A 24990-nucleotide genomic window follows, 5' to 3' on the forward strand; every position below is an offset into this window, starting at 1 on the left:
ATAAACCTGTTTATGAGTCTGCTTTTGTATATCAGGCATTAAAGGAGTTTATGCTGCTTTAGTTTTACAAACATAAACGTTGCATGTTTCATCAATGTGGTCAGAAACCTTTAATTTCACTTTTCTTCTAAGCTTTATGTACTTTTTTCACAAGAGCATGCTAGCTAGGTTCTTGTTTCAGTTGGCTGAAATATTTCTCAAGGTGTATTTATAGTATTCTGTGGAGCTGCTAATTTACTTTATCTGGGTATTTTTGTTAGAGGATGTGATAATGAAATTACATTTAAAACAACAAATTAATTTACTGATCAAGAAAACTATTATACACCATAAAGTACTAGCAGTCAAATATTTATCGAGTATTTCCTTATTACCTGCTTAGGGCTTACTTCATTTCATCCTCATGGAAGTTTATGACTTAAGCACCGTTTTACAGCCGGGGAAACAGGGTCAGCAAAGGAACTTTCTCTACAGAATCAAGACATCCTCTAAATCCCAGGGCTGTGGAGTCTACAAATGCCTGTCCCTTATTATGCCATCGTACCTCTCGGCCAGAGTGAGTGATACTGTTTGGTGATTTTAAGACAACTTCTTTACTAAGATAAGGATTAGAAAAAGAAAAATCAAACTGCAAAGAATGAAACCTGGAAAAAAAAAAAAAAAAAAAGACTCCACAGCCTGCCTGCCTCGCAAGTTCACACGGCCCCTCACTTACAGGGGTTCGCGCCGTCCGCCACGATCAGCATTCGCAGAGAGGAGAGGTTGATGTCTCTCTGATCTCTGTGTGCTACTAATGCCCAATGCATATCCCTCGATTTCACACACGCCACTTTTGCTAAAAAGAAAAATAGAAATAAGTTAATATGTGCCACCGTCAGATCGTCCCCTATTACAAAAGAGAGATCATTGTGAGTAGTGGGGAAGGGTGAAGAATCACTGGTCACCCAGCACTTTTTTTTTTTTTTTTTTTTTTTTTTAAGTGATCTTGGCTCACTGCAATCTCCTTCTTCTGGGTTCAAGCGATTCTCCTGCCTCAGCCTCCTGAGTAGCTGAGCTGGGATTATAGGCATGCACCACCAGGCCCAGCTAATTTTTGTATTATTAGTAGAAACGGCGTTTCTCCATATTGGCCAGGGTGGTCTGGAACTCCTGACCTCAGGTGATCCACTCGCTTTGGCCTCCTAAAGTGCTGGGATTACAGGTGTGAGCCACTGCGCCTGGCAATACCCACCTTTGTACTGGCAGACCTTCTGGATCCAGGAGAGAGGGTTCACCTTCATCAGCGAGTACGGGATGCTGATCACATGCATCATGTTCATGACACTCTGCAATCAACAAAGGAACACTCAGGGTGAGCATGGACGGGCACGCAGAGGAGCAGCTCTCAGCCAGCGGCATGGACCCTAGGCCGCACAGGGGCAGGGGGAGCTCTCAGAGAGTGCTGCAGACACCATGTGCACAGGCCCCTGGAGGCTCCTTAGGGTGGGGCTGGCAGGGATGGCAAGTTCAGAGGGGCATGGTGGAGGAGCAGCTCTCAGCGAGTGCCACAGACATCAGGCCACATGGGGCCCTGGAGGAAGAGGAGGAGGAGGAGCAGCTCTCAGGGAGCACCGTGGACGCCAGGCTGCACAGGCCCCCAGGGAAGGAGGAGCAGCAGCTCTCAGGGAGCACTGCAGGCGCCAGGCTGCACAGGCCCGGAGGAGGAGTGGTCGCACAGGACCCTGGAGGCTCCTCAGGGTGGGGATGGCGGGGATGGCTGGTCTGCATGAGTGTGACACGGTCGGGTCTGGGTGTAATCCTTTAAAGCATGTCCATGGGAAAGCGACTTCCCAAGGTCTCCCTTGAACTCCACTGCTTTCCCTCAACTACTCTTGACAGAATTAAATAATTTAAGTCCAAATCCTTTTTAAGATGAAACCTTTGGTGAAATATCGTCATTTTCAACAGCCTTTCGTATCCTCAAAGCCTAATTCTTCCTAGTGTGTTATGCTAACTTTTATTTCACAGAACCCATCTTGAGAACCACACGCTGCTCTGAAACGCAGGGCCAGGGGAAGCTCACACTCTGGCTCCGGCCGGGCCTTGCTGCAGCAGATTGCGACTTCTGACAAAAATAAACTAGGAAACACTGGCTTAGTACCTGCACGCTGCTGCACACAGAGGCTGGGACTCACACCTACAGGGGCAGCAGGAACACACCTGCCTCACACTGCAGCAGTCAGACCAGGCACCATCTGGCGGGCTGTGCGGTGGGCTAGGGTTCTTGCAGTCTTGTAGGCTACGGGGTGGGGGCAGATGAGAGGGACAGACCCCTCTGCCGCGAGCTCGATTTGGGAAGCTCCAGATGAAAGCGAAAGACAACGTGGTGCCTTCCCTCCTCAGAGCTCTGCTGACTCCCTCCCCACTCTGTGCTGGGGGAGGTGAGAGCATCTTAAAAGCCGCTGCCATCTGCTCAGAGACCTCGCTTTAGATGCGGCAGTGGAGAGACTCACACCTGCCAGGGCTGCCGGCTATACCCTGGAGCACAGAGCAGGCAGGCTGGTACCACCAGCGGGAGCTCCTCAGAGAGGTGGCCCCACGACGAGGCCTCGAAAGCAGGGCTGTGTGGACAACGTCACAGCCAGAAACTCGGGTGTTCTAATAACGAGAGTGACTAACAGCAACAGTGACGTAGCTGTCTGTTCTTTAGGACCTGATCATTGAATCACATGTGTCAAACGTGTAGGTGGAGTGGGTGCTTAAACTTTAGGCCACATAATTCTCACACCAGCCACGTTAAATAGGATTGTCGTTCCATTCACAGACAGGAAAACTGAGGTTCAGATTTGAGAAGGGACTTAGACGCACGTGTGACATGCCCAAGTCACAAAGCTAAGAAAGGAAGGGCTGAGACACAAGCTCAGGTCCTCCAATCCCAAAGCCGGGGTTCCCACTGCACGAGCACACAATGGTGCTGGGACCACACTGCTCCATCTTGTCCCCTAACAGCATCCAGACTTGAGAGACAACCCGCGTGTTTCACGCAAAGAAGCCAGCCGGGCTGCTCTGGAGCCACAGATATTTAGTCTAGGAAATGCTTGCCGGCTCCTCTTCACATGAATTCTGGTTCGCAGAGAAATGGCAAACCTGTATTCATATGCCCATCACTTGTGTGACAACTACCAGAATTTTCTACCTCCAAAAGGAAAGAAGCTTCAGCATAAGAAATTATTCGAAAGAAAAATGAGTGAAAATTACCACATATGAAACAGATGGGGGGAGCGTCTAAGCAGTCATGATCCACGTAGCTTTTAAGGGCCAAGCCTGCCGTAAATAACAGGGCTACTTCCCCATGAGAAGTGCCCAAGCCCGGCGCTGTCATCCAGGGCACTTGTGACTGTGAGACAATTGTTTCCCTACAACACACACAGACTGCCATCCTCAAGGGCAAATCTGGAAACTACTTTTCCGCGCAGAGTAACACAACAGCAGGCCCCACCGACTCAAAAAACAACAGGAACATCCAGCTAACCAGATGTATGGGACAGTGACCCACACACGAACCAACCTTTGATGTTACTCTAAGATACTGAATGCCAAAAGTGCGGGAAGAAAGATAATGATCTCCACGTGAGCCCTGGAAGGCTGTTTTCCGCAGCTGTAACCTCAATCCACGTGTCCAAGACCCTCACACCAGTGGCTGCTGAAACAACTGGCTTTGTGGTGTAGTCGTGAACCGCGTTAGTAGACAACATCGGTCTTCTAACAGTGACGATTTTCTGCTTCACAGTGTGGGAGGAAGCAACTTGCACAAGTGAAACGTATGCAAATCTAGGCATTTGTATTCCTACACCCAGCACACTCCCGTGTGGACAGGCACGGTGGGCGGGAGAACTCCTGTGTGGACAGGCAGTGTGGGGAGGGGACTCCTGTGTGGATAGACAGGGCGGGAGAGGGACTCCTGTGTGGACAGGCAGGGCAGGCGGGGGACTCCTGTGTGGACAGACGCGGCCGGGGGGGACCTCACTTACTGTCAGGATGCCATGCCAGAGCCCGACGTCCTTCTTGAAATCCAACACGTTCACAATGGTTTCAGCTGCACAACAGAGGGAGTCAGGAGATTTTTACTTAGGACAGGGCGGCAACAGACCAAAATGCAAAGAAAATCCAATATTGCATCAGGGGAAATAACAGATCTTGGAAAAATATCATTTTGCCATATCTTGGTGGAAATTCTGTAGACTCCAAGTACGCCAGTTTGAGTGCCGGCCACCCTGGAGTTTCTAGACAGATATCCTGACACACGAGTGAGCAGCGTTCTCTCCACGCCGCACCTTAAAATGCAGCATTCCTTCTCTTTTCATATATTTTCCCCTCCCTGCCTTTTTCTTTAAAACATCTGTTTTCACTTCCTCATGAGTCTCCCAGGAAAGGAAGCTTTGCAGCTGGCGTGCCCTGTGCGCACAGAGGAGGAGGTGGATTTTTGGCAACACAGGGGCCTACGCAGCTCTACTGGAAGTCTCCAAGGTTGGAGTTGCATTAAAAAAAGGAAGCACCGGAATTTGGAAGACAGGGAGGGAAATCTATTCTCTAAAAAGGTGCTAAAAGCTCGTGCTTGACGAGGATTACTATCACAGAGCACGCTGGCCGTGAACAGGCCCAGCTTTCTCCCGAAGTCACCTGGCCAGCCAAGGTCAGCAGCTGCCTGCACGTGACTCAGTCTCACCTCCCCTTCCAAAGGCTAAAGTGTGGAGGGTAACAGACAGGGGGCTTTCACAATAAACAGCCAAAAGGAAACAATCTAAGTTCCTTTTGAAAGTAGTGAAGTAAAGAGCGAACGTATCCATTCCCTCCCCAACCTCCACAAGTGTGACCACCCTGGACCTTGGAGGCATTATTAGGGCAAGGAGCAAGAGGCAATGCTTCCCCAAGTATGAAAACTCCACGGCCAGACATCAGAATACCCACGAGACACACACGCTGTTTTTAAAAGGGAGATTATGAGGATGGGGAGAGAATAAAAATAGTAGAAGAAAAGTGTTCCATTCCACAGCGGAGCGGCAGATGCCACCATGGCTTCGCCAAGTTCCAGAAAGAGACGCCAGGCAGGGGTGCACGCTGCAGCTATGCCCTGTCAGGAGCCTGGTCAAGGGGACCTCAGGGGGCCTCAGGGGGTCTCTGGAGGGAGTCTCAAGGGGCCTCAGGGCGTCTCTGGAGGGAGTCTCAAGGGGCCTCAGGGCATCCCAAGGGATCTCAGGGCCATGAGGGTTCTCTGGGGGTTCTGAAGGAGTCTCAAAGGGCCTGAGGGCACATCACAGTGTCTCAGGGGATCTCAGCAGGACTCAGGGCACCAATGTGGGGAGTCTCTGGGGGTCTCCAGGGTCGCACCCTCCCCTCTCTGTGCCATTTCTGCGCGGTTGCCACAGTTCCCTCCACTCACTTCCCCTCTTTGCCTCCCATACCAGCCCACCCCGGGGAAGGAAAACACATAACGCGCACCAATTCCTCTTCACCGCAGAAGCAGAGACCTGCAGAGACGCTGACTCAATTGGGAGGGTGGGCGGACACACGGGCGTTTTCTTTACAGCTAAAGATATGCTCATGTGCACCCAGGGATGAAGCTCCACGGCGCTAACAGCGTCTCCCCAGATCCACACGCTGAAGCCCCAGGCCCCAGCGTGGCTGTGTGTGGACAGAGCACCTTTCGGGAGGTCATTCACGTTCAGTGGGGTCGTAGGGATGGGCTCCTAACTGCACATCTTCTTATACCTCCTATGAGAAGCCTGGAAGAGGCCCCCACTGGGAACTGCCCAAGAGCACGCTGACCTCAGACCTCTGCGCTGTGCGGACATAAATATCTGCTGTTGAAGCCGCCGTCTGTGGTATTTTGCTATGGTTGGCTGAGCTGATATCCTAACTCGACAATAAGTTAACGTCAGTGGAGCTGGGCACAAACTTCACACTATTTCTACGGCTCCTCGTGGGAGTGATGTGGCCTTCATGTCAGGTGTCCCGGTTAGAACCAGGGTCCCAAGGAGTCAGGGTCTGGCACCCCACCTTCCGTGTAGCCGCACGCCTGCGTCAGGGCCTGGCAGTGTGTCAGCAGCGCAGTCCTCGTCACCGTCACACCCAGCACACTGCCATCCTTACATGTCTTGTACTGAAACGAGACAGAAAGCGTGAGGGAGGTAGGGCTGAGAGGTCATGGCAGCTTTTCTTCCTGAGGTTCTCCGAGTCCTTGAATTTTGGCGCTCATGTAACCGTCAGAAACACACATTAGTACCAAGGCCGCACTCAGGGCCAGTGGAGGAGGCCGAGGCTGACTCACCTCAATATATGCAGTGTCGTTATTGGCATCTTTAATGTGTGGGAACCAGTCTCGGGGCGGTTTGGAGAGATGTTTAGACTCTGTGACAAACCACAGCAGCTTTGGCCAACCTTGGAAATAAACGACAAGTTCCTTTTAAATGTTACTCAGAAAGCAGGTCTGTAGAATTTCTCCCCATTCATGTGGTACCCGTTCAAACATGTCAACTAGATCAAATCTCTGGTGTTTCCGGATTTCATGAGATCTAAGACATCAACAGAAGAGCACCCAAGCCGCCATCACGCGTTACCTCACATCACCCCATGGGCCGGCAACCCGGCTGTGTCATCAGGGACGTGAATGCATGAAAAGTCGTGGGTCTGCAACTGACGTTTCATTCCACAGAGGACTGAAACCAAGGCGGGGTGACGTATTCCCGCACCCGCCTTCTGACAAAGGACGTGGGCATGTGAGCTCTCAGAGGCGCGGTGGCATACCTTTAAACTGTGGGATCTCTCCCGTTGGGCTTTTTGGAAGTCCTTTATGGCAGGCGTCACTAGTCAAGGCTACAGTAACTCCGCAGCTTCCAAGCAAGAAACCTATCTGCTGGCTCCCTGCGTCCTGAGAGGGCAACAGAGAGAGAGGAGTTGAGAACCCACGACCTGCCCCGCTCCGCCCAGCCTTCGGCCCTCTCTCTAGCATTCACACGGACCCTCGAGTCTGCAGAACCGGGATCCAACCCCAGCCCTGCTGCTTGGTATCTGTGGGACCCTGAACAGGTGAACTTGCACGGCCTCAGTGTCCTCACGTGTAAAACCGGGAGAGAAAGAACAGCCGTCTCCCAGGTTTGTTGAGGGATAAATTAGAAGAGGGCGTGGGAAGTGCTCAGTGCAGGGCTGCTGTTCAGCGGGTCGCATTAAAAGCCTGCTGTTATAGTTCCCTCCGATTCCGTAAGACTGATTATACGACACAATTACTGTAGAGAACAGACAGGGCCTGAAAAAACACTTCTACTAACACACTAACACCAAGTGCCTGATCTTTAAAACACTCAAAGACCAAAGGCACGAAAGACACACCTGGCATGGGTGCCAGGCAGGGCCCCTCGGCCAGAGGAAGGGAGACCTGGGTCACTTTCTCCTCACCCTGAGCAGCCTGGTCTCAGTGAAATAACTGAAGCTTGCTGAAACAGGACACTGCTGTGCAGCCCCACTGGAGACACCAGGGACAGGTGGCTCCAGGCTGCCAGCTCCGGTTTGGGAAGGTCAGACCTGAGCAGACCCACGCGTCCTCAATCCTGTCCAGCTGCCTGAAGGCAGGTGGGTGAGCAGCCAAGGCACTCGTGTCACTCTCTCTACGCCCACCAGCTGTGCCAGCTGTGTGGGTTTTCCATTATTTGATTCATAAAATAAACTGAAAGCTCCAAAACAGCCAGGGTTCCAGGAACTAAAAATGCCACACTATAGTGAGCAAGTCACCGTCTTCACTCCCCAGATGGCTCAGCGTGAACCCCCCCATTATGGACCCTACACGGCCCAGTTGCTGTCGGCGATCGGAGGCCTGGCTGTGGATCTTCCCACCCGTTCCCTGATAATGGGAAAACATGAGCTGAAGAGTGGTGTTTTCACTTGGGTAAATGAGGCAGCATTAAAATTTCAAAGCTGTAGTCTCTCTTAAGTGTTTAGTACTTTTCTTATTGTAGATTTAAATCTATAGTGAAAATGCCTCTCTGTGGAATTTTCATGGAGCAATAGCCAAACGGGCCAACCAGCACACGCAAGGCAGCTCCCCAAGGTCTGGCCGCTGGGAGCTCGGCGGACAGATGGAACCCACTTCGGGGAAGTCTTGTGGTGCTTTTCACACAGGCGGTGCTTGCTCAAGTAAAGCCCTAATCGGTCACTTTAATGTGAATCTGAACATCACATTAAAAAATGTCCCGACTCTGCAGAGGTCAGGGGCACAGGTGAGGGGAAGAGGTGGGGGGCAGAGGTGAGGCAACATCAGCTTCCGCAGCAGGAAGGCGGCTCCGCTGAGCCAGAAAGTACCGGGCCGAGGCAGGAGCACACGCGTGATGGTCACAAGACGGAGGAACGGCGAGGCCAGTCGCTCATGGCTGTGGGTGGAATGCTGACCTCAGGCCAGGAGCCAACCTTTCACTAAACCCTGCCCTGGTAGTGTCTGCCCATGATTTAATCCCCCAAATGATAAAATCATACACATAAGACGACCCCTAAAAAATAAGGAAGAGACTGAAAACCACAGGAGCAGCAGGCCTGGGAGGATGTGGCTGCGATTCAGCCAAGGTGAGGCTGGGCCTGCTACTCCTCAGCACGTGCAGAGTGCCCCCGCGGCCCCGTCAGACGCCGGCCCTCAGCACAGCTCTGCCCATCCCTGGCCAACATGCTCAGAATAGCACTTACCATGTCTCACCCTACACACCCGTGTGGGAGGCAACCCCGTGGAGTCAACACACACACATGCCCACATACACCCACGCGCACACACACACACTCAACACTCTCACACAACCCACACACACATGCCCATGCACACATGCAGATGCGCACACACTCAACACACACGTCCATGCACACACGTGCCCACACATGCACACACACTCAACACACTCAACACTCACACACACGTGCCCACAGGCATGCACAAACACCCAACAAAGAAAGGGACTAGACAGATGGACCCTGCACACAGCACCTGAAGCAAAGGGCTGTGGGTCCTCAGTGGGCCTCACAGCCTCCGCAGGTTACCCAAGGACAGGACCTGGCTTCACCTGGGCTAGTGGCTTTCCTGACTCACAGGCCTCAGTTCTCTGTCCTTGGAAAGGTGGCGTCGGCCTCAGTCTGGCTGGATCTGAGGCCAACTCCGGGAAACAGGTGCTACATCTCAGGAAAGTGTGAATAAAAAGAATCCTCCCAGGATGCGTTCAGAAAACTAGGTTCTCATCAGGGCCTTTATTCGAAGACACTTCTAGTGGCTGTAGGACTGGCAGATGGAAGAAATATTAGGGTTCACATACTTATCAACTACACGAATATGCTCATCTGACCCTACTTTGACTTGCACCATAGCCAACAGATTCTTTCAGTTAAAAATAAGAAAAGTTCTCTAAGACCAACAAACTGCTACATTCTGAAGGCACACTTCTGAAAGGATGGCACCCAAATGGCCAACAGGTCCATGAAAAGGTGCACCAATGTCACTAATCATCAGGGAAACGCAAATTAAAACCACAGGGAAGCCAGGCGCCATGGCTCACACCTGTAATCCCAGCACTTTTGGTGGCCACAGCAGGCAGATCACTTGATGTCAGGAGTTCAAGACCAGCCTGGCCAGCGTGGCTAAACCCCAATCTCTACTAAAAATATAAAAATTAGCCAGGTGTCATGGTACGCCCCTGTAATCCCAGCTACTCAGGAGGCTGAGGCAGGAGAATAGCTTGAACCCAGGAAGCGGAGCTTGCAGTGAGCAGAGATCGTGTCACTGCACTGCAGCCTGGGTGAGGGAGCAAGACTCCATCTCAAAAACAAAAGAAAAAAAAACAACCCACAAGGAGACATCACCACACACTGCTCGCACTGGTTACAATGCATTATATCAAAAAGAGGAAAAATACTTGTTGATGAGGATGCAGAGAAAAGAAAACCCTTGCACGCTATTGGTGGGAATGCAAATTAGTGCAGCCATTATGGAAAATGGTATGGAGATTGCTCAAAAACCTAAAAATAGAACTACCATATGATCCAGCTATCTTGTTACTGGGTATTTGGCCAAAGGAACTGAAATTGATCAGGAATCCAGGCGATGATCGGCATCCGTACGTTCACTGCAGTGTTATCCACAAGGGCCAGGAAGACAAATCAACCGTAGTGCCCAAAGACCCACGAATGGATGCAAAGCAGGCAGACCCGGCACACTGGGTGCTACTCGGCCTTCGGTGAGGAGGGAAGCCGGCCACGTGCTGAACCGTAAGGACATTACATCACACAGTGGGCGCTATTCAGCCTTTGGCGAGGAGGGAAGGCAGCCGTATGCTGAACCGGAAGGATATTAGGCTGCCGGAAATAAGCCAGGCACAGAAAGACCAAAGCCACAATGAGCTCATTTACATGTGGCATTTAGCAGTGAACAGAATGGTGACCACGAGGGCTGGAGAGGGAGGAGATGCGGGGGAGGGAGGAGATGCGGGGGAGGGAGGAGATGCGGGGGAGGAAGGAGATGCGGGGGAGGGAGGAGATGCGGGGGAGGGAGGAGATGCGGGGGAGGGAGGAGATGCGGGGGAGGGAGGAGATGCGGGGGAGGGAGGAGACGGGGAGATGTTGGTCAGAAGAGACAAAGCCTCAGATTGGAGGAAGGTGTTTTGAGATCTATTGCAGAATGGGGTAACTATAGTCAATGAAAATGTAATCTACTTTTCAAAATAACCAAGAGTAAATTCCAAATGTCTCACCATAAAAAATGAGAGGTAAGCAAGGTGACAGATATGTTAATCAGTTTGACAAACATTCCACGTTGTATGCATATATCAAAACATCACACTCTACCCCATAAATGTATATAATGTAACTTGTCAGTTAAAATAATATTTAAAAGATAAAATCAAGTCATGGTGTCTTTAGAACTGAGAGGCTTGGCCTCAGGGGAGGGTCTCTGTCCTTCACCTGTGAAATCACCTGTGGCTTCTCTAGAATTCTATCCCATGACCACTGGTTTGCAAAGTAAAGGTTTCTAAATGCCTTGTTAAGGTCTGTGCGTTCTCCACAGATTTCTGCATAGCCTGAGGCATCTGTAGGCAAAGTCACCTCAGGGTTATATTGGCACAGAGAGGGCAAGGCGGGAACGTCAGCCCTTCCTTCTGAGAGGGGTTTTGGTGCTCACGGTGCTTGGTGATAAAACCGTAGCCACAGAGGGCCCCTCCCTATGTCCTGGAGGTGAGGGACAGGCTCTTTCCTGTCCCCGCGTCCTCATCACCTGCACAGGTTACAGTCACTGACACGTAAGTCCCCAGGGACCTCCCAGCGTGAGAAGTCCTGGCCTCCGGAGACGTCTCCATGCTGTTCTCCTGCTGTGCTCCCTGCCCTCTGACCACAGAGTCCCCCCGAGATGCCCCTCATCCCCATGTGGACCCTGCCCTGTGCACAGTGAACGTGCAGCCTCTACTTGGGTACAAGGGGGTCTCAGCTGATGGGGACTGTTGGGTCCTCCTGTGGGGGAGGAAAGCTCTCCTCTTCCTCCATCATCACTGCCACAGCTTCCCAGCCACGTGGCCTTGGAAAGATTTCTGATCTGTTCAACGGACGGTTTATGTCTCTACTACCATTCAAAGGCACTTAATTCATTATTTCAAAGCATCTTAAGCATGTGTTACAGTGAAACGTTTCATGGCTGAAATAAATGTCACCTTGGTATTTGGAGCTATGCCTAGGATTTCAGGTAACAGGACGGCATTTCTGCCAACCTGAGAGCAGCACTCCAACATGCTCAGGAAAACCACCTCCCCCCTTCATCCAAATCATTTTCCTCTACAAACCAGCCTGGACTGGAGGACACCAGGCTATACACTTTAACATGGATAAATACAAATTGTTAAAGTGGAGAAAAGAAGAAATAATTGTTATGAATAACAATGATAAATGTTTTCTGTCTGGTTATTGAACCATCACCATATGCTCGTGCCTACAAGTTCCTGCAAATCATCCTTTCACCCGTTGCTTAGACACCTCAGAGCATGTCCAGAGAGCCCCTAACCACTGACATGAACATCAGCTGAAGAGGAGCCTCATAAACTCCTCACTAGATCCCAGGACTGGGGTTAACTACAGTGCTGAGGCTGTCACGAAAGCATGACTGGAGTCCTCCGGTCCTTCCACTTTTCTCACGTGTTGTGAAGACCACGGGACCCAAGGGGATGAGAAAGCACCTCACAGGAAGTCTGACCTGTCTGATGCACATGTGGAGTGCTGGCTGCAAATCTGGGGAAACTGGCTGCAGATCCGGGGAAACTGGCTGCAGATCCGGGGAAACTGGCTGCAAATCTGGGGGGAAAACTGGCTGCAAATCTGGGGGAAAACCGGCTGCAGATCCGGGGGGGGGAAACCGGCTGCAGATCCGGGGGGGAAACCGGCTGCAGATCCGGGGGGGAAACCGGCTGCAGATCCGGGGGGGGAACTGGCTGCAGATCCGGGGGGGAAACTGGCTGCAGATCCGGGGGGGAAACTGGCTGCAGATCCGGGGGGGAAACTGGCTGCAGATCCGGGGGGGGAAACTGGCTGCAGATCCGGGGGGGGAAACTGGCTGCAGATCCGGGGGGGAAACTGGCTGCAGATCCGGGGGGGGAAACTGGCTGCAGATCCGGGGGGGAAACTGGCTGCAGATCCGGGGGGGGGAAACTGGCTGCAGATCCGGGGGGGAAACTGGCTGCAGATCCGGGGGGGAAACTGGCTGCAGATCCGGGGGGAGAACTGGCTGCAGATCCAGGGGGGAAACTGGCTGCAGATCCGGGGGGAAACTGGCTGCAGATCCGGGGGGGAACTGGCTGCAGATCTGGGGGGGAAAGTGGCTGCAGATCCGGGGGGGAAACTGGCATTCTCCCATAGCAGCTACCACAGACTCCCCTGCCTCTGCCAGACACGAGCATACTCAGGAGGCCAAGCATGAACCTCCTGGCTTTGTACATAGGAAATGAAAATAGCAATCATCTTTCCTGTTTCCAAAAGGAACCCCGTGTTCTCTCCCTTCCCATCCAAGGGGCAGTTTGAAATGCAACCATAAAACCGGCACAGACTCTGAAGAGATACCCATGTGTGTTCCAAGAGGTGGCAGACGGTTTTCTTAAATATTGAGTCAACAGACTTTAATGTTGGAGTAGCCACAAAGACAGCTGGAAGTTTCTTCGCCTGGACAACCTGTGATTGTTGCCTTTTGGAGCTAGAAGAGTCACCCACACCGTGCACGCATTAAAGATGTGCTAAAGGGGCCAGGCGCAGTGGCTCACACCTGTAATTCCAGACCTGTAGGAGGCCGAAGCAGGCAGATCACCTGAGGTCAGGAGTTCAAGACCAGCCTGGCCAACATAACAAAACCTTGGCTCTACTAAAAATACAAAAATTAGCTGGGTGTGGTGGCACACGCCTGTAATCCCAGCTACTCAGGAGGCTGAGGTAGGAGAATTGCTTGAACCTGGGAGGCAGAGGTTGCAGTGAGCTGAAATCGTGCCACTGCACTCCAGCCTGGGAGACAGAGCGACTCCATCTCCAAAAAAAAAAAAAAAAGAAAATGTGCTAAAGGGAGCTGACGGTTTAAGGGCAGTGTGCACAGGCACATCGCAGGTTCGGACCTGGGTGGTCCCTCGGGGCACGTGGTGCTGGCTTCCTCCTACAGGACTGGCCGCCTACAGGGAGCAGCAGCGTGACCTGCACTGCAGCCGCCCCACTTCATGTCTCTTAAAGTTACCATAACTCTGCTTTACAGAAGAACAAACCATCCACATGGACTAAAACCTTACATTGGTATGAGCATAAGCCAAAAATAAAATTCTAAGCCCCTCAACCAACTGAAGAGACCCCTTCCCTCAGCCAAGGACATTCCAAAGTTAACCTGAAAAAACCAGTTCAGCCATGATGGGAAGGAGGGGTCGGACGTGCCCCTTACTCCCCTCATCTTCTGTTTGAAATTCAGGCACAGTCAACCAGCAATGGCATTAAAACAGAGACCTTCAGACTGACAAAGCTGACTCTCTGTAGCAATAAGATACCAACATGACAAACAGCAGGCCCTGAAAGAAATCAAAGTATTTTACCTCAGTGTATTTCTTTGACATAGTTTGAAATAGCCCTATAAAGCTCTCTCTTGTGGGGAAAATCTACACTCTGTAGAGAATCTCCTTCCCTTTCCAGGTCCTTTTCCTGATCCAGGGGAGAATTAACTAAGAGTCTGGCACCTTTGTAAGTCTGATAAGAACCGTTTACACCTATTCTCTCTGAAGCCTGCTGCCTGGAGGCTTCCTCCCATAATAAAAACCTCGGTCTCCACAACCCTGAACCCTAAGACACTGGCTTCTATTGATTCCAGGGCTTTAGATAAACTCTTTCAACCAACTGTCAATCAGAAAATCTTAGAATCCACCTGTGACCTGGAAGGCCCCCACTGCTGCTTCAAGCTGTCCCGCCTTTCTAGACCAAATGAACATACGTCTTACGTGTACTGCCTAATGTCTCATGTCTCCCTAAAATGTACGAACCCAAAAGCTGCAGCCAGACCACCCTGGGCACATGTTCTCAGGACCTCCTGGGGCTGTATCATGGCCACGTCCTCAACCTTGGCAAAATAAAATTCTAAATTGAAACCTGTCTCAAATTCTTTTTGATTGACAATGCACATTAATTTCTTTACATTGGATTAAACAATAATTACAATAGCAAGTTTAGTGGTTTATTTTCATTATAGAATAAGACCTGACAAATCATAGGTCAACCTTGGACTGGATGTCAAAACACCTGAACAAAAGCAGCATCCACCACCCTTCAAAAAATAATAAATTAAACTATCATTTACCCCAATTCTAGTGCACATGACACCAAGGAACAAGATTCTCAAACACCCTTGCTTTACTGACCAAGAGGCTGCTGCTCCACGTTTGACCCCAAAGCAAGCTGTGCTCCACCTCCGGGATGCCCATCCCAGGCTACAGGGCCCACTAGTGACCGCGTCCCTTATTGAGGCAACCAAAGGAAACCCAGGGTCCCAGAAACAGCGAGGAGACTCTCACCCAGCCGGGAGACAGCCACCGTGAAAGCCATCTCACTCAGCGAGAGACAGAGCAAAGGGCGCGCGTTCCTTACCTTCCTCGTGAGCGGCACCTCGATGGGCACGGGGACCACCTCGGCCAGCAGGCAGCCGTAGAAAGCCGCCATGAAGGCAGCCGGATCGTTGTTGGGGAACACCAATGCCACCTGTGGGACAGGCCAGAGCGGGTCAACATTAACGTGGGGGTCCTGGCTTCCTAAGACGCTGCAGAAGAGCCTGGTTCTAGGTGAGAGGGCACGCTTCAGTGAGAACCAGGTCCTATGTAAAATGCATTTCAGTAAGCTGTGTTTTAATAAGCATCACACACCCAGCCTTGAATTCATGTAGAAGACAAACGTGAACACTCATCTATGATACTGTCACCAGAGTACAACTGCCTTTATTTTCTGCATACTACCTTCCATACCCACACGTTTTCACGTAGATGAAGTTATATCCTACTGTTTCTCACTAAGCTTTGTAAATACTTCCTTGTATTTCTATAGTCTTCATAACTGTCCTGGGACAGCTGTGCAGTTCATTAGGCCGTGCGCAGGACTCAGCTCAGATCCCATGTCAGTGTTTAGCTCTGGGATCTCAGGGACAATTGTGGCCTCTCCAAGCCTTATTATTCTTCTCTAAAAAGTGAGAATAATGATAGAGCCGATGTCTTAATGTGGTGGTCAAGGTCAAATGAGAGAATGTAGGTAGAGAACTCAGTGGGATGCCTGACACACGGCGTGAGTTCGTGGACGCTGACTATGAGTAAAGCCCAAGTTACTGGCGCTAGGGCTGGTAGCAGCATCAGTCCCCTGGTGCCACACGTGTGCACGTGTTGTGGGCCTTGACCCTGCAGCAAAGTCTTCCCTGTGTAGCTGCCTGGATGTGGCACCAATTCATCCTGCCAGCTCAGCCTCTCTTAGGAACTAAGTTCCTAAGAGTAGCATTGTCAGAGTTCTAAAAGCGTGCTTGATGTAAATTATCAAGTAATACTGGTACCTACTAATAGATGATATGATTTTTTTTTTAAATAAACAAGTTCATTCTATTACCCAGGCTGGAGTGCAGCGGCACAATCATAGCTCACTGCAGCCTTGAACTCCTGGGCTCCAGCGATCCTCCTGCCTTACAGGTGGGCACTACTGCACCCAGCTAATTTTTAAAAAATATTTTTAGATGGGGTCTCACTATGTTGCCCAGGCTGGCCTCAAACTCAGTTAAATTTTAAAAAATATTTTTACGATGGGGTCTTGTTATGTTGCCCAGGCTGGCCTCAAACTCTTGGCCTCAAGCAATTCTCCCGCCTTGGCCCCTGCAAAGTGTTGGGATTACAGATGTGAGCCACTGTGCCTGGCCAGTATGTTTTCTGATGGTCCTTAACAATATGGTGTATCTTGACAAAGAACAATTTTCTCTTCGATGATACAGTGTTAATACACAACCCTATTTCTGGTTTCCCATGATGCCCTGCGAACTCTGCTTCTATTTTAACACAGGTTACTCTTACATGTGGGGTAGCATTAGGGTTACTCTTCCTTATGGACAAGTTTAGTACGTGTTCATCAGCACATGAATCCTATGATTTTACGTGTGGGGTAGCATTAGTGTTGCTCTTCCTTATGGACAAGTTTGGTACGTGTTCATCAGCACATGAATCCTATGATTTAGCACATGTGCATCATTTTTGCATTACTTCATTCTGGATTTTGTTTTTTTCTGAGACAGAGTCTTGCTGTGTCGCCCAGGCTAGAGTACAGTAGTGCAATCTTGGCTCACTGCAACCTCTGCTTCCCCGGTTCAAGCGATTCTCCTGCCTCAGCCTCCCGAGTAGCTAGGACTATCGGCATACACCACCACACTCAGCCAATTTTTTTGTATTTTTTGTAGATACAGGGTTTCACCACGTTGGCCAGGCTGGTCTCGATCTCTTGACCTAGTCATCCGCCCACCTCAGCCTCCCAAGTGCTGGGATTCCAGGCATGAGCCACCGTTCCAGGCCTCATTCTTGAAGTTAAACAATTTTTTATGAAAAATGTCCTAACTGGAACTAATTTCATCATGAACAGTTTTAGACAAACATCCTAATCATCTGTGTATCTAAGTAAGCAGGCTGACATAAAAGCATCCGGGTGGTCATTGAGAGGGGAGCAGGCCATGCTGGAAAGGTCAGAATGCAGGATCATTGGCAGACACAAAATTACGTTGTAGATTCTATGAATAAATGAATATTTCCTTTCTGTATGGAATTTCTATAGTCCACTACAATTGGTAAGAGAGATTAGAAAGGGAATAAAATGATTTGTACATCTATGCAGATAAGCCACAACCAATTATTTCTTCAAACTATCTGAGGTTTACACTAGTCATGAGTGTCACGTGACGGACTGAGAGCTGATGGCATGTTTTTCAGATCTTGATAATGGTGAACAAACAGTATTCAGTTAAATGTTTGTAAGATTTTCACATTACCACTGCCGTACGACTTCTTCCACTAAGGCGGACCAAAAAACACCAGGAAACATTAGAAAATTCAGATGTCGAAGTTCCATCCAAAACTGATGGTTGCACCCATTCATGAAGAACATGTTCAGTTCTGACTTGTTAATCTTCCCAGAATACCAGCTCTGGAGGCAGAGTCTTCACCAAGGGCAGACAGCTGAGACAGAGAGGATGCGTGTCATCCCCACGGCCAGACGGCGATCTGCCCTCTCCCGAGAAGCACTTTGCGTCTGGCTCCTCTCCCAGCTCCTGGTGCCTCTGCTCAAAGGAAGTTCTTCTTTATCAGGGGTTTAAAATTCTCACTGGTTTATTACTAGAGTTAATGCTGAAAATTTCATATTATAGACCACTGCAGAGTTGTACTGAAATGTGGTATAACAAAGTTAATAAAAGCAGAATATAAAATTGTACATTATTGTACACACGTGACAATACAAGTAATGGATAGAAAAGGGTAAAATACTTAGTCTCTTTTAGCATCAAAACTGAAAATTTTTTTGCAGTTTAAGGAAGAGAACGTTGTACTTACATCATTTTTGTTAGACATTCCTTCAGTATTTGAATCAGTCACAAATCCTGTTTTATTGCTACCTCCATAGTGATCCCGATACAATACTGGACAAATACAAAGACGCTCGATTTTTGTAAACCCACATGGCTTCCCTCCGTTCAATCCTCTGTGTACTTCTTTGATACTTCACTGTACCTAATTATTCACACAGCAGGCATCAGCCAATCAGGAGACGCACACACAGCTCTTCAGGGGAGCAAAGGCCTTTCTGGCTGAAGGATTCCCAGCTCCCCTCCAGGGCTCCTCACACAGCCAGCCCTGCTGTCCATGCGAACGGCTTCAGCACCTTCCACGCTACTTCCTGGAACCCAACCAAGAGCTACAGGCTCATCTTTTCTCCTCGAGAGCCCTTCTCAGATAATCTTTCCTAAGAAAAATTTTAGAAAAGTAGCACCTTCACCCCTGACCCAACCAAGCCAAACCAATCCCTACCCAAAATAAGCCTCTTTACATATTTCACCAAACCGTGCTCCCGTATCTCTATTGACATCTTAGAGGAACACAGGAGTTTATTCTGTGATTATTATCATATGGAAACTTCAAGTATCTGGGGGCCATACTATGAAAGAATTTTTAAAACAACTCTTAATTAATACTACAAACCACATTACAGATAAAGGAGATATTCCATTACAATTAACATTTCATTATGTGGTAACACAAAATTTACGATTCTAAAATTTTTTCAGGTAGAATTCAGTAGCATGAAGCACAATCACAAGGTTATACAACCGCCCCCACCAGCCATCTCTAGAACTTTCTCATCTTTCCAAATGGAAACTGTGTCCCTATTAAACACGAACTTTGCATTCCTCTCCCCCAGTCCCTGGCACCTAACCTGTCTACTTTTGTTTCTCTACAGTTGGACTACTCTAGGGATGCCATGAAACTGCTCTTGTGAAAATGATAACTAAGGAAATGATGACACTGAAAGGGATCAGACCTAACCAACCCCATCTTGCTTCTAACCTTTAAGCTGTCCTTGTTCATTCCTGGGTGGAGGCCAAACTAACCTTGAGAAGGAATTCAGTTCATAGCTTGACTCTGAAACAAAACTGGTAATAGCCCTTTCCCGAGATGACCCCCCTCTTGCCTGGGGCCCAGTCTGCCTTTGCAGGACCAACAAATCGGCTACAAGATTAGAAATTACCGTTTAGGGGTCATGCAGCCTCTGGCTCCAACAGTCTGAATCTCCCCAGATTGCTCCTGGGGAGAACATCACTATCGTAAAACCTAAGATCAGTGCTGGAGGTATTCTGCAGACCCTGCACTGGATGGAGCAGCTGACACCACCTAGACAGGTTATCTGGCTCAACCAGTTCTGCGAACCCACCCAGGAACAGAAGACAGCAGGAAAAACTCAAGTTTGACCCCCTACGATCCCATCTCCAACCTGACCAGCACTCCCCACTTCCCAAGCCTTCACCCGCCAAGTTATCCTTAAAAACTCTGAACGATCCTCGAACACTTGGGGTGACAGATTTGAGTAATAATAGAACTCCAGTCTCCCGCACAGCCAGCTCTGCACGAATCACTTTCTCCATTGCAATTCCCGTCTAGACAAATTGGGTGAATCACTTTCTCCATTGCAATTCCCGTCTAGACAAATTGGGTGAATCACTTTCTCCATTGCAATTCCCGTCTAGACAAATTGGGTGAATCACTTTCTCCATTGCAATTCCCGTCTAGACAAATTGGGTGAATCACTTTCTCCATTGCAATTCCCGTCTAGACAAATTGACTCTGGCCAGGCAGCGGGCAAGGTGAACTGTTAGCAGTTACGCTCGCAGGAGCGGAATCACGCAATACCTGTTTTGTGTCTGGCTTATTTTACTAGGCATAGTATCTGCAAGGTTCATCCATGTGTTATGTGTCAGAACTTCCTCCCTTCTAACGGGAAATCCACAACTAGTCCATGGATTTGGGGTTGCTTCCACCATTTGGTTTTGTGAGTCAGCTGCTATGAGCCTGAGTGTACTCATCTCTCTCCTAGACTGTTTTCGATCCTTTTGGGTACACACCCCGAAGCAGAATTGCTGGATCACACGGTAATTCCATGTTTAATTCTTTGAGGGACTGTCACGTTTTTCAGAGGGGTTGCACCATTGTACACTCTCACCAGCAATGCGCTGTTCTGACTTCCCCACATCCTTGCCAACACATGCCCTTTTCAGTGGTTTAGTAATTGCCATGCTTCTCGGTGTAAAGCAGCATTTCAGAGGTTTTGGTTTGCTTTTCCCTGATCAGGGATGCTGAGCATGTTTTCATGTGTTTATCAGCCGCTGCAAAATCTTTGGAGAAATGTTTACTCAAGTCTCCGACCCATTTAAACATTTTTGTTGTTGTTGCTTATTTTGGTGGTGGTGAGTTGTAGGAATTCTTTAAATATTCTAGATGTTAATCTGTTGGCAAATAATTTGCATTGTCTCCCATTCTGTAGGTGGCCTTTTCACTCTCTTGATAGTACTCTTTGCTGTACAAACATGTTTAATGTAAATGTCCAATTTATTTATTTTTCTTTTGTTGCCTTGCTTTGGGTGTCACATCCAAGAAACTGCTGCCAAATGCAGCGTCATGAGGTGTCTTCTCTATATTTTCTTCTAAGGCATTTTCTTTACGTTTTCTTCTAGGTTTTGGCTTTAGCTCTTACATTTAGGCGTTTGGTCCATTTTGAATGAATTTTTTGCATATGATGTTAGGTAAACATCCGCCTTCATTCTTTTGCAGGTGGATGTCCAGTTTTCCCGGCACTGTGTGTTGGAAAGGCTGTCCTTTCCCCGTTGAGTATCTTGGCACCTGCTGGAAATCACTTGTCCATATACATGAGGGTTTATCTCTGGGCTCTTTATTCTGTTCCATTGGTGTAGATGTCTGTCTCTAAGCCAGTACCATACTGTTGTGATTATTATAAGCTTTGTAGTAAATTTTATAATCAGAAAATATGACACCTACAATTTACTTTTAAAAGAGGTCAAACGTGTTCAATAAAAAATGGGAAAGAATCCCAGTCCACAGTCTCCTGGAGCTGCTGCAATCTGTTGAACACGCCCCACAGCAGACTCATGCCTTTATAGTATTGCTTAAGTAATCAAAGCTCATGCTTTTGTTGGTTTATGGAGCTCTAAATGATGTCTTTATGTAATTCACTTGCAGTCCTTTAGGTAGGATAACCTAATCTTTGGGGCATCTAAAGCACACAGATAAAAAGGCTCTACATATAAATGCAAGAAAACCAGGTTCTATACCAAGCTCCACATCTAAACTGGGGCATAAAGCATGGACAAGACCATTACCTGCTCAGGATGTAACGTTAGAATGGAGATACCATTAATAGTATCTGTCCTGTGTAACTTACCAGGTAGCAGTCAAGAATAAAAACTTGCTTTCCAATGGAAAGTGGAGGTGGTGCTGAACTCTGTAACGTTTAAACAGTGGGCACCTTTTCCACACAGGACTGTGTGTTTTGTAGATCCAACAGTTTAAGTTGCACTTACCCTATCTCCAGGCCGCACCATGGGTTCCTGCTTTGTGCCTAATTTGTGCAGAATGCTGTAAGCGACCTTCATACTTCTCGTCCACAGCTTGCCTATGAATACAAATCACAGACAAATGTGCATATTAAACCATATGGAGAGCACTGCTTCTGCAAACCAAAGTCTAGGACACGAGTCCATTCTGCTTCCTGCGTATGATGGTCTGCAAGTGACTTGAACTGGGGGCAGCTGAGCAAAGGGGGAACTGGTAGGCAAGAATGGAAAATGAGTGAAAGTAGAAAAGCAACAGGGATTCTAAAAACAAAACTTCAGGAGAGAGAATGAAAATAAAAAGCTAAAACCAAGTGTTGGCCTGTCTTCTGATCTGTGATGTGGGGGGTGGGGAGGGGAGGCACGGACAGTGCACATACCATTGTCACAGGGCTGGGATCTGCCCAGCTGAAATGACACCGCCAGGGAGCGGGAGGGCCCTGAGAACCTTCTCCCCACAGATCAAAGCTTCAACTCATCCTGAGTCCCTGGAGTCAAGAGGAGTAAAAGCAATGACTCCAACTCTGACAGTCAGAGCTGCCAGGACGCTGGAACAAGGCCGGCACAAAACAAATCCCCTCTTAGTGCATGAAGTGCCTGCAGCAAAGCCGCTGAAAACCCGATGGTCAGCACAGAAACCGCGGGGAAGGTTCTAGGGAGGAAAGTCCTGTGGGGCCACCACAACAGCGTCACTGCCACGAAGTCACACCTGGTGACATGTCACTCATCCAGTCGGTCCCACGTGACTGTGAGCAACACAGAGCAGAAAACCACCTGGAGAGGCTCCAAACTCACAAGTCCTACGTTTCTCACCTTCAAACTTTCCTAACCTCAGGGTTCAGGGTTTTTAATGATGAATCCTTGGATTCAGATAAAGATAATGGTAAATGTAACAGTCTGAGATCAAATAACAATGACTTTAAACCCTAAAATGAGTTCTTACACAATGGCCTTTTACAACCTAGTCTCAGAGGCTTCAGCTGCGAGAGCTTCTCCGTAGTCAAGGTGTTAGAAGAGGTGATAACGCTGTAATAGTGTAATAAAGGTAACAGCTGTCTTAACTATTTTGTTTCAATGCAATCACTGTTTTAATCTTTCCCTATTTTAAGTGCAAACACTAAATCAGATTTTGTTGTTTACAACACAGTGCAAATTAAAAAACCCTAAATTTGTTTTATTTCATATTGGAATGAGAGTTCCTCGGATTAGTGTTATTATTATTAGTGTTATTATTATTATTTATCTACCACAGTATTTATCCCCTTGCTAGTGAGAACGTGAAGAGAATGATTATCTTTGATTGTTCTAGTTCCTAGGACACTTCCGGGTCATAGTACATGCTCAGCAAATGTTTCTTCGTTTCACTAACGTCACAGGCAAGCTGTAATGAAATACAAAGTTACGGTGGGCATTCTAGCATATTCTTGAGCACTTAATTGCCAGACACACACTTTTATTCACATTCCCTCCCTCCGTCTTCCTTAGCTCCTCATCCTCAACACCACAGGCAGTCTTCAAGACCAGCAGCTTTACAGTCATCTGGAATTCTATTCGGGGATTTTATTTTCCTGAAAATGATCACTGGCTCATTAGATGTAACTCAGGGAGTATTTTTTCCCCAACAAAAGCAATTATTTTGTGGCTTCATATTTCTTTAATGTGAACAAGATTAGGGAACTATTATAGTTGGGTAACAATTACAATGAATTCATTGCAATTGAAAGAAAAAAATGTGTCATAACTGAATAAATCAGTTACACTCAATTAGCACCATTCTAGTTTGTGAAAGTTTCAACTTCATTCTCAGCTAAGAGTCTTGACATCCTAAGTTCATACACAAGCTAGTTAACAATAGAGAGTTTGATAAAACACATGCAAACTTTTGGCAAAATTCTTGAAATATATTTGGTATTTTTATACTTCTCAAAGAGAAAAGGCAAGTTAAGTTGCTGATATAAAGATACAGCAGTTCTTAACTGATTCATAAAGGAGATGTGTGTGATGTCAGCACTGTTGTATTAGATATTAATTGTAATTTCGCTTGGCTTTGACTGAGGAACAGGCAACTGAACAGAGAGTGTAACTGGTGAGGGGTGAGGGGAGAGGTGGTGGGTGGCGACAGGCTGAACCGGAGCGAGCCCGGGAAGGGGGCGGGAGCTTGAGAGACACACCATCAACCACGCAAAAAAGCAGCAAGGCCACAGAAAGGTGGCCCAGCGTGCTGCTAGCTCAAAGCATGTAGATTTCTTGAAGCACCTGGAGTAAAAGGAAAACCATAAATAAGTAAAACGTTAAAAGGGAGATGAGCATGAGCATCTCCTTGGTAGGAAAGCCAGATGAACATATAGGTCTCTCCCGAAAACCACCGAAGAAGCAGAGCAAGAGCGTACGGGAGAGCTGCTGCGAGGCAGGACGTGAAGGGAAATTAACAGCACAGCGTGACTTATTTTTATTAAGATTATGAAATGCCACGGGTAGTCTAAAGTAGAAAACAGAATTATAAGATGTTTTACAAGTTTATTCATTTGTGGCTTTCATTAGCCACCTACACTTTCTATTAATGGTCCTAAGTTTATCCGCTGGGAATTCTGCTACCCCAGCGCTTCACAGGAAGCTAAATTTGGGGGTTGAGGGGAAATGGCAGGACTTTAGAGAATACAGTCCCTTCAGTTACACCAAATTACTCAGTATTAGAACAATTCTCATTCGACGAGCTTGTTTCTGAGTCGTCTTAGCAACAGCCAATCACTCGTTCATCTATGACAGCATTTCTACGCAGATGGCGCTTTCCACAGTTCACTGCGTTTTCATCTGATAAGCTGTAATTTTACATTTGGAAATGTGCTGCTTTCTTATATTCCTTTAACAAGTAAAAACCAAGATCAACCCACAGCCTGCAATTAATATGGATAATTAAAATACAACAACATATAGATGATTAAAATACAACACATAGAGGAGTTAAAATGCGTTGGTTGTGGGCATGAGTTGTGATGAATCCAACTTTTGATATGAATATTCAATCTGTGTCTTACGTCTCCCATTCATCTTAACCTTGCAGGAAGGGGAAAGACACCAATCCCGTTCAATGTTCCAGCAGCAGAGAGGAGCGATCCTTCTGATCGAGATCATAAGCCCCGTGAGAACTGTGTCTTACTCGTCTTTGATTTCCCAAACCTTAGTTCCGTGCCAATGCATACTGCATGCTTAAAACATCCAAGTGAACGTCTATTAGTTCTCAGAGTGAACACATGCACCCGGAACAGTACGGCTGCTCCTGGAATTCCCCGCATATAAGCGGGGAGGCCTCG

The 24990-nt window shown here is 48.1% G+C and overlaps 1 protein-coding gene across 8 annotated transcripts in view; it reads right to left on the bottom strand.

Annotated features, from left to right (window-relative positions):
* DIP2C (disco interacting protein 2 homolog C) overlaps positions 1 to 24990 on the bottom strand; it is a 404917-nt gene that overhangs the window by 104671 nt on the left and 275256 nt on the right. For all 8 annotated transcript variants that reach the window (XM_055296324.2, XM_055296321.2, XM_055296318.2 and 5 more), the window contains 8 exons: positions 21650 to 21741; positions 15142 to 15252; positions 6784 to 6907; positions 6308 to 6417; positions 6037 to 6139; positions 4011 to 4075; positions 1232 to 1325; positions 716 to 835 (listed from right to left, as the gene is read on the bottom strand). In XM_055296324.2, coding sequence (XP_055152299.1) covers positions 716 to 835; positions 1232 to 1325; positions 4011 to 4075; positions 6037 to 6139; positions 6308 to 6417; positions 6784 to 6907; positions 15142 to 15252; positions 21650 to 21741 — 819 coding nt within the window. The remainder of the gene's footprint in view (positions 1 to 715; positions 836 to 1231; positions 1326 to 4010; positions 4076 to 6036; positions 6140 to 6307; positions 6418 to 6783; positions 6908 to 15141; positions 15253 to 21649; positions 21742 to 24990) is intronic.

Source organism: Symphalangus syndactylus, chromosome 10 (assembly GCF_028878055.3).
Source record: "Symphalangus syndactylus isolate Jambi chromosome 10, NHGRI_mSymSyn1-v2.1_pri, whole genome shotgun sequence".
NCBI classification, from domain to species: Eukaryota; Metazoa; Chordata; class Mammalia; order Primates; family Hylobatidae; genus Symphalangus; species Symphalangus syndactylus.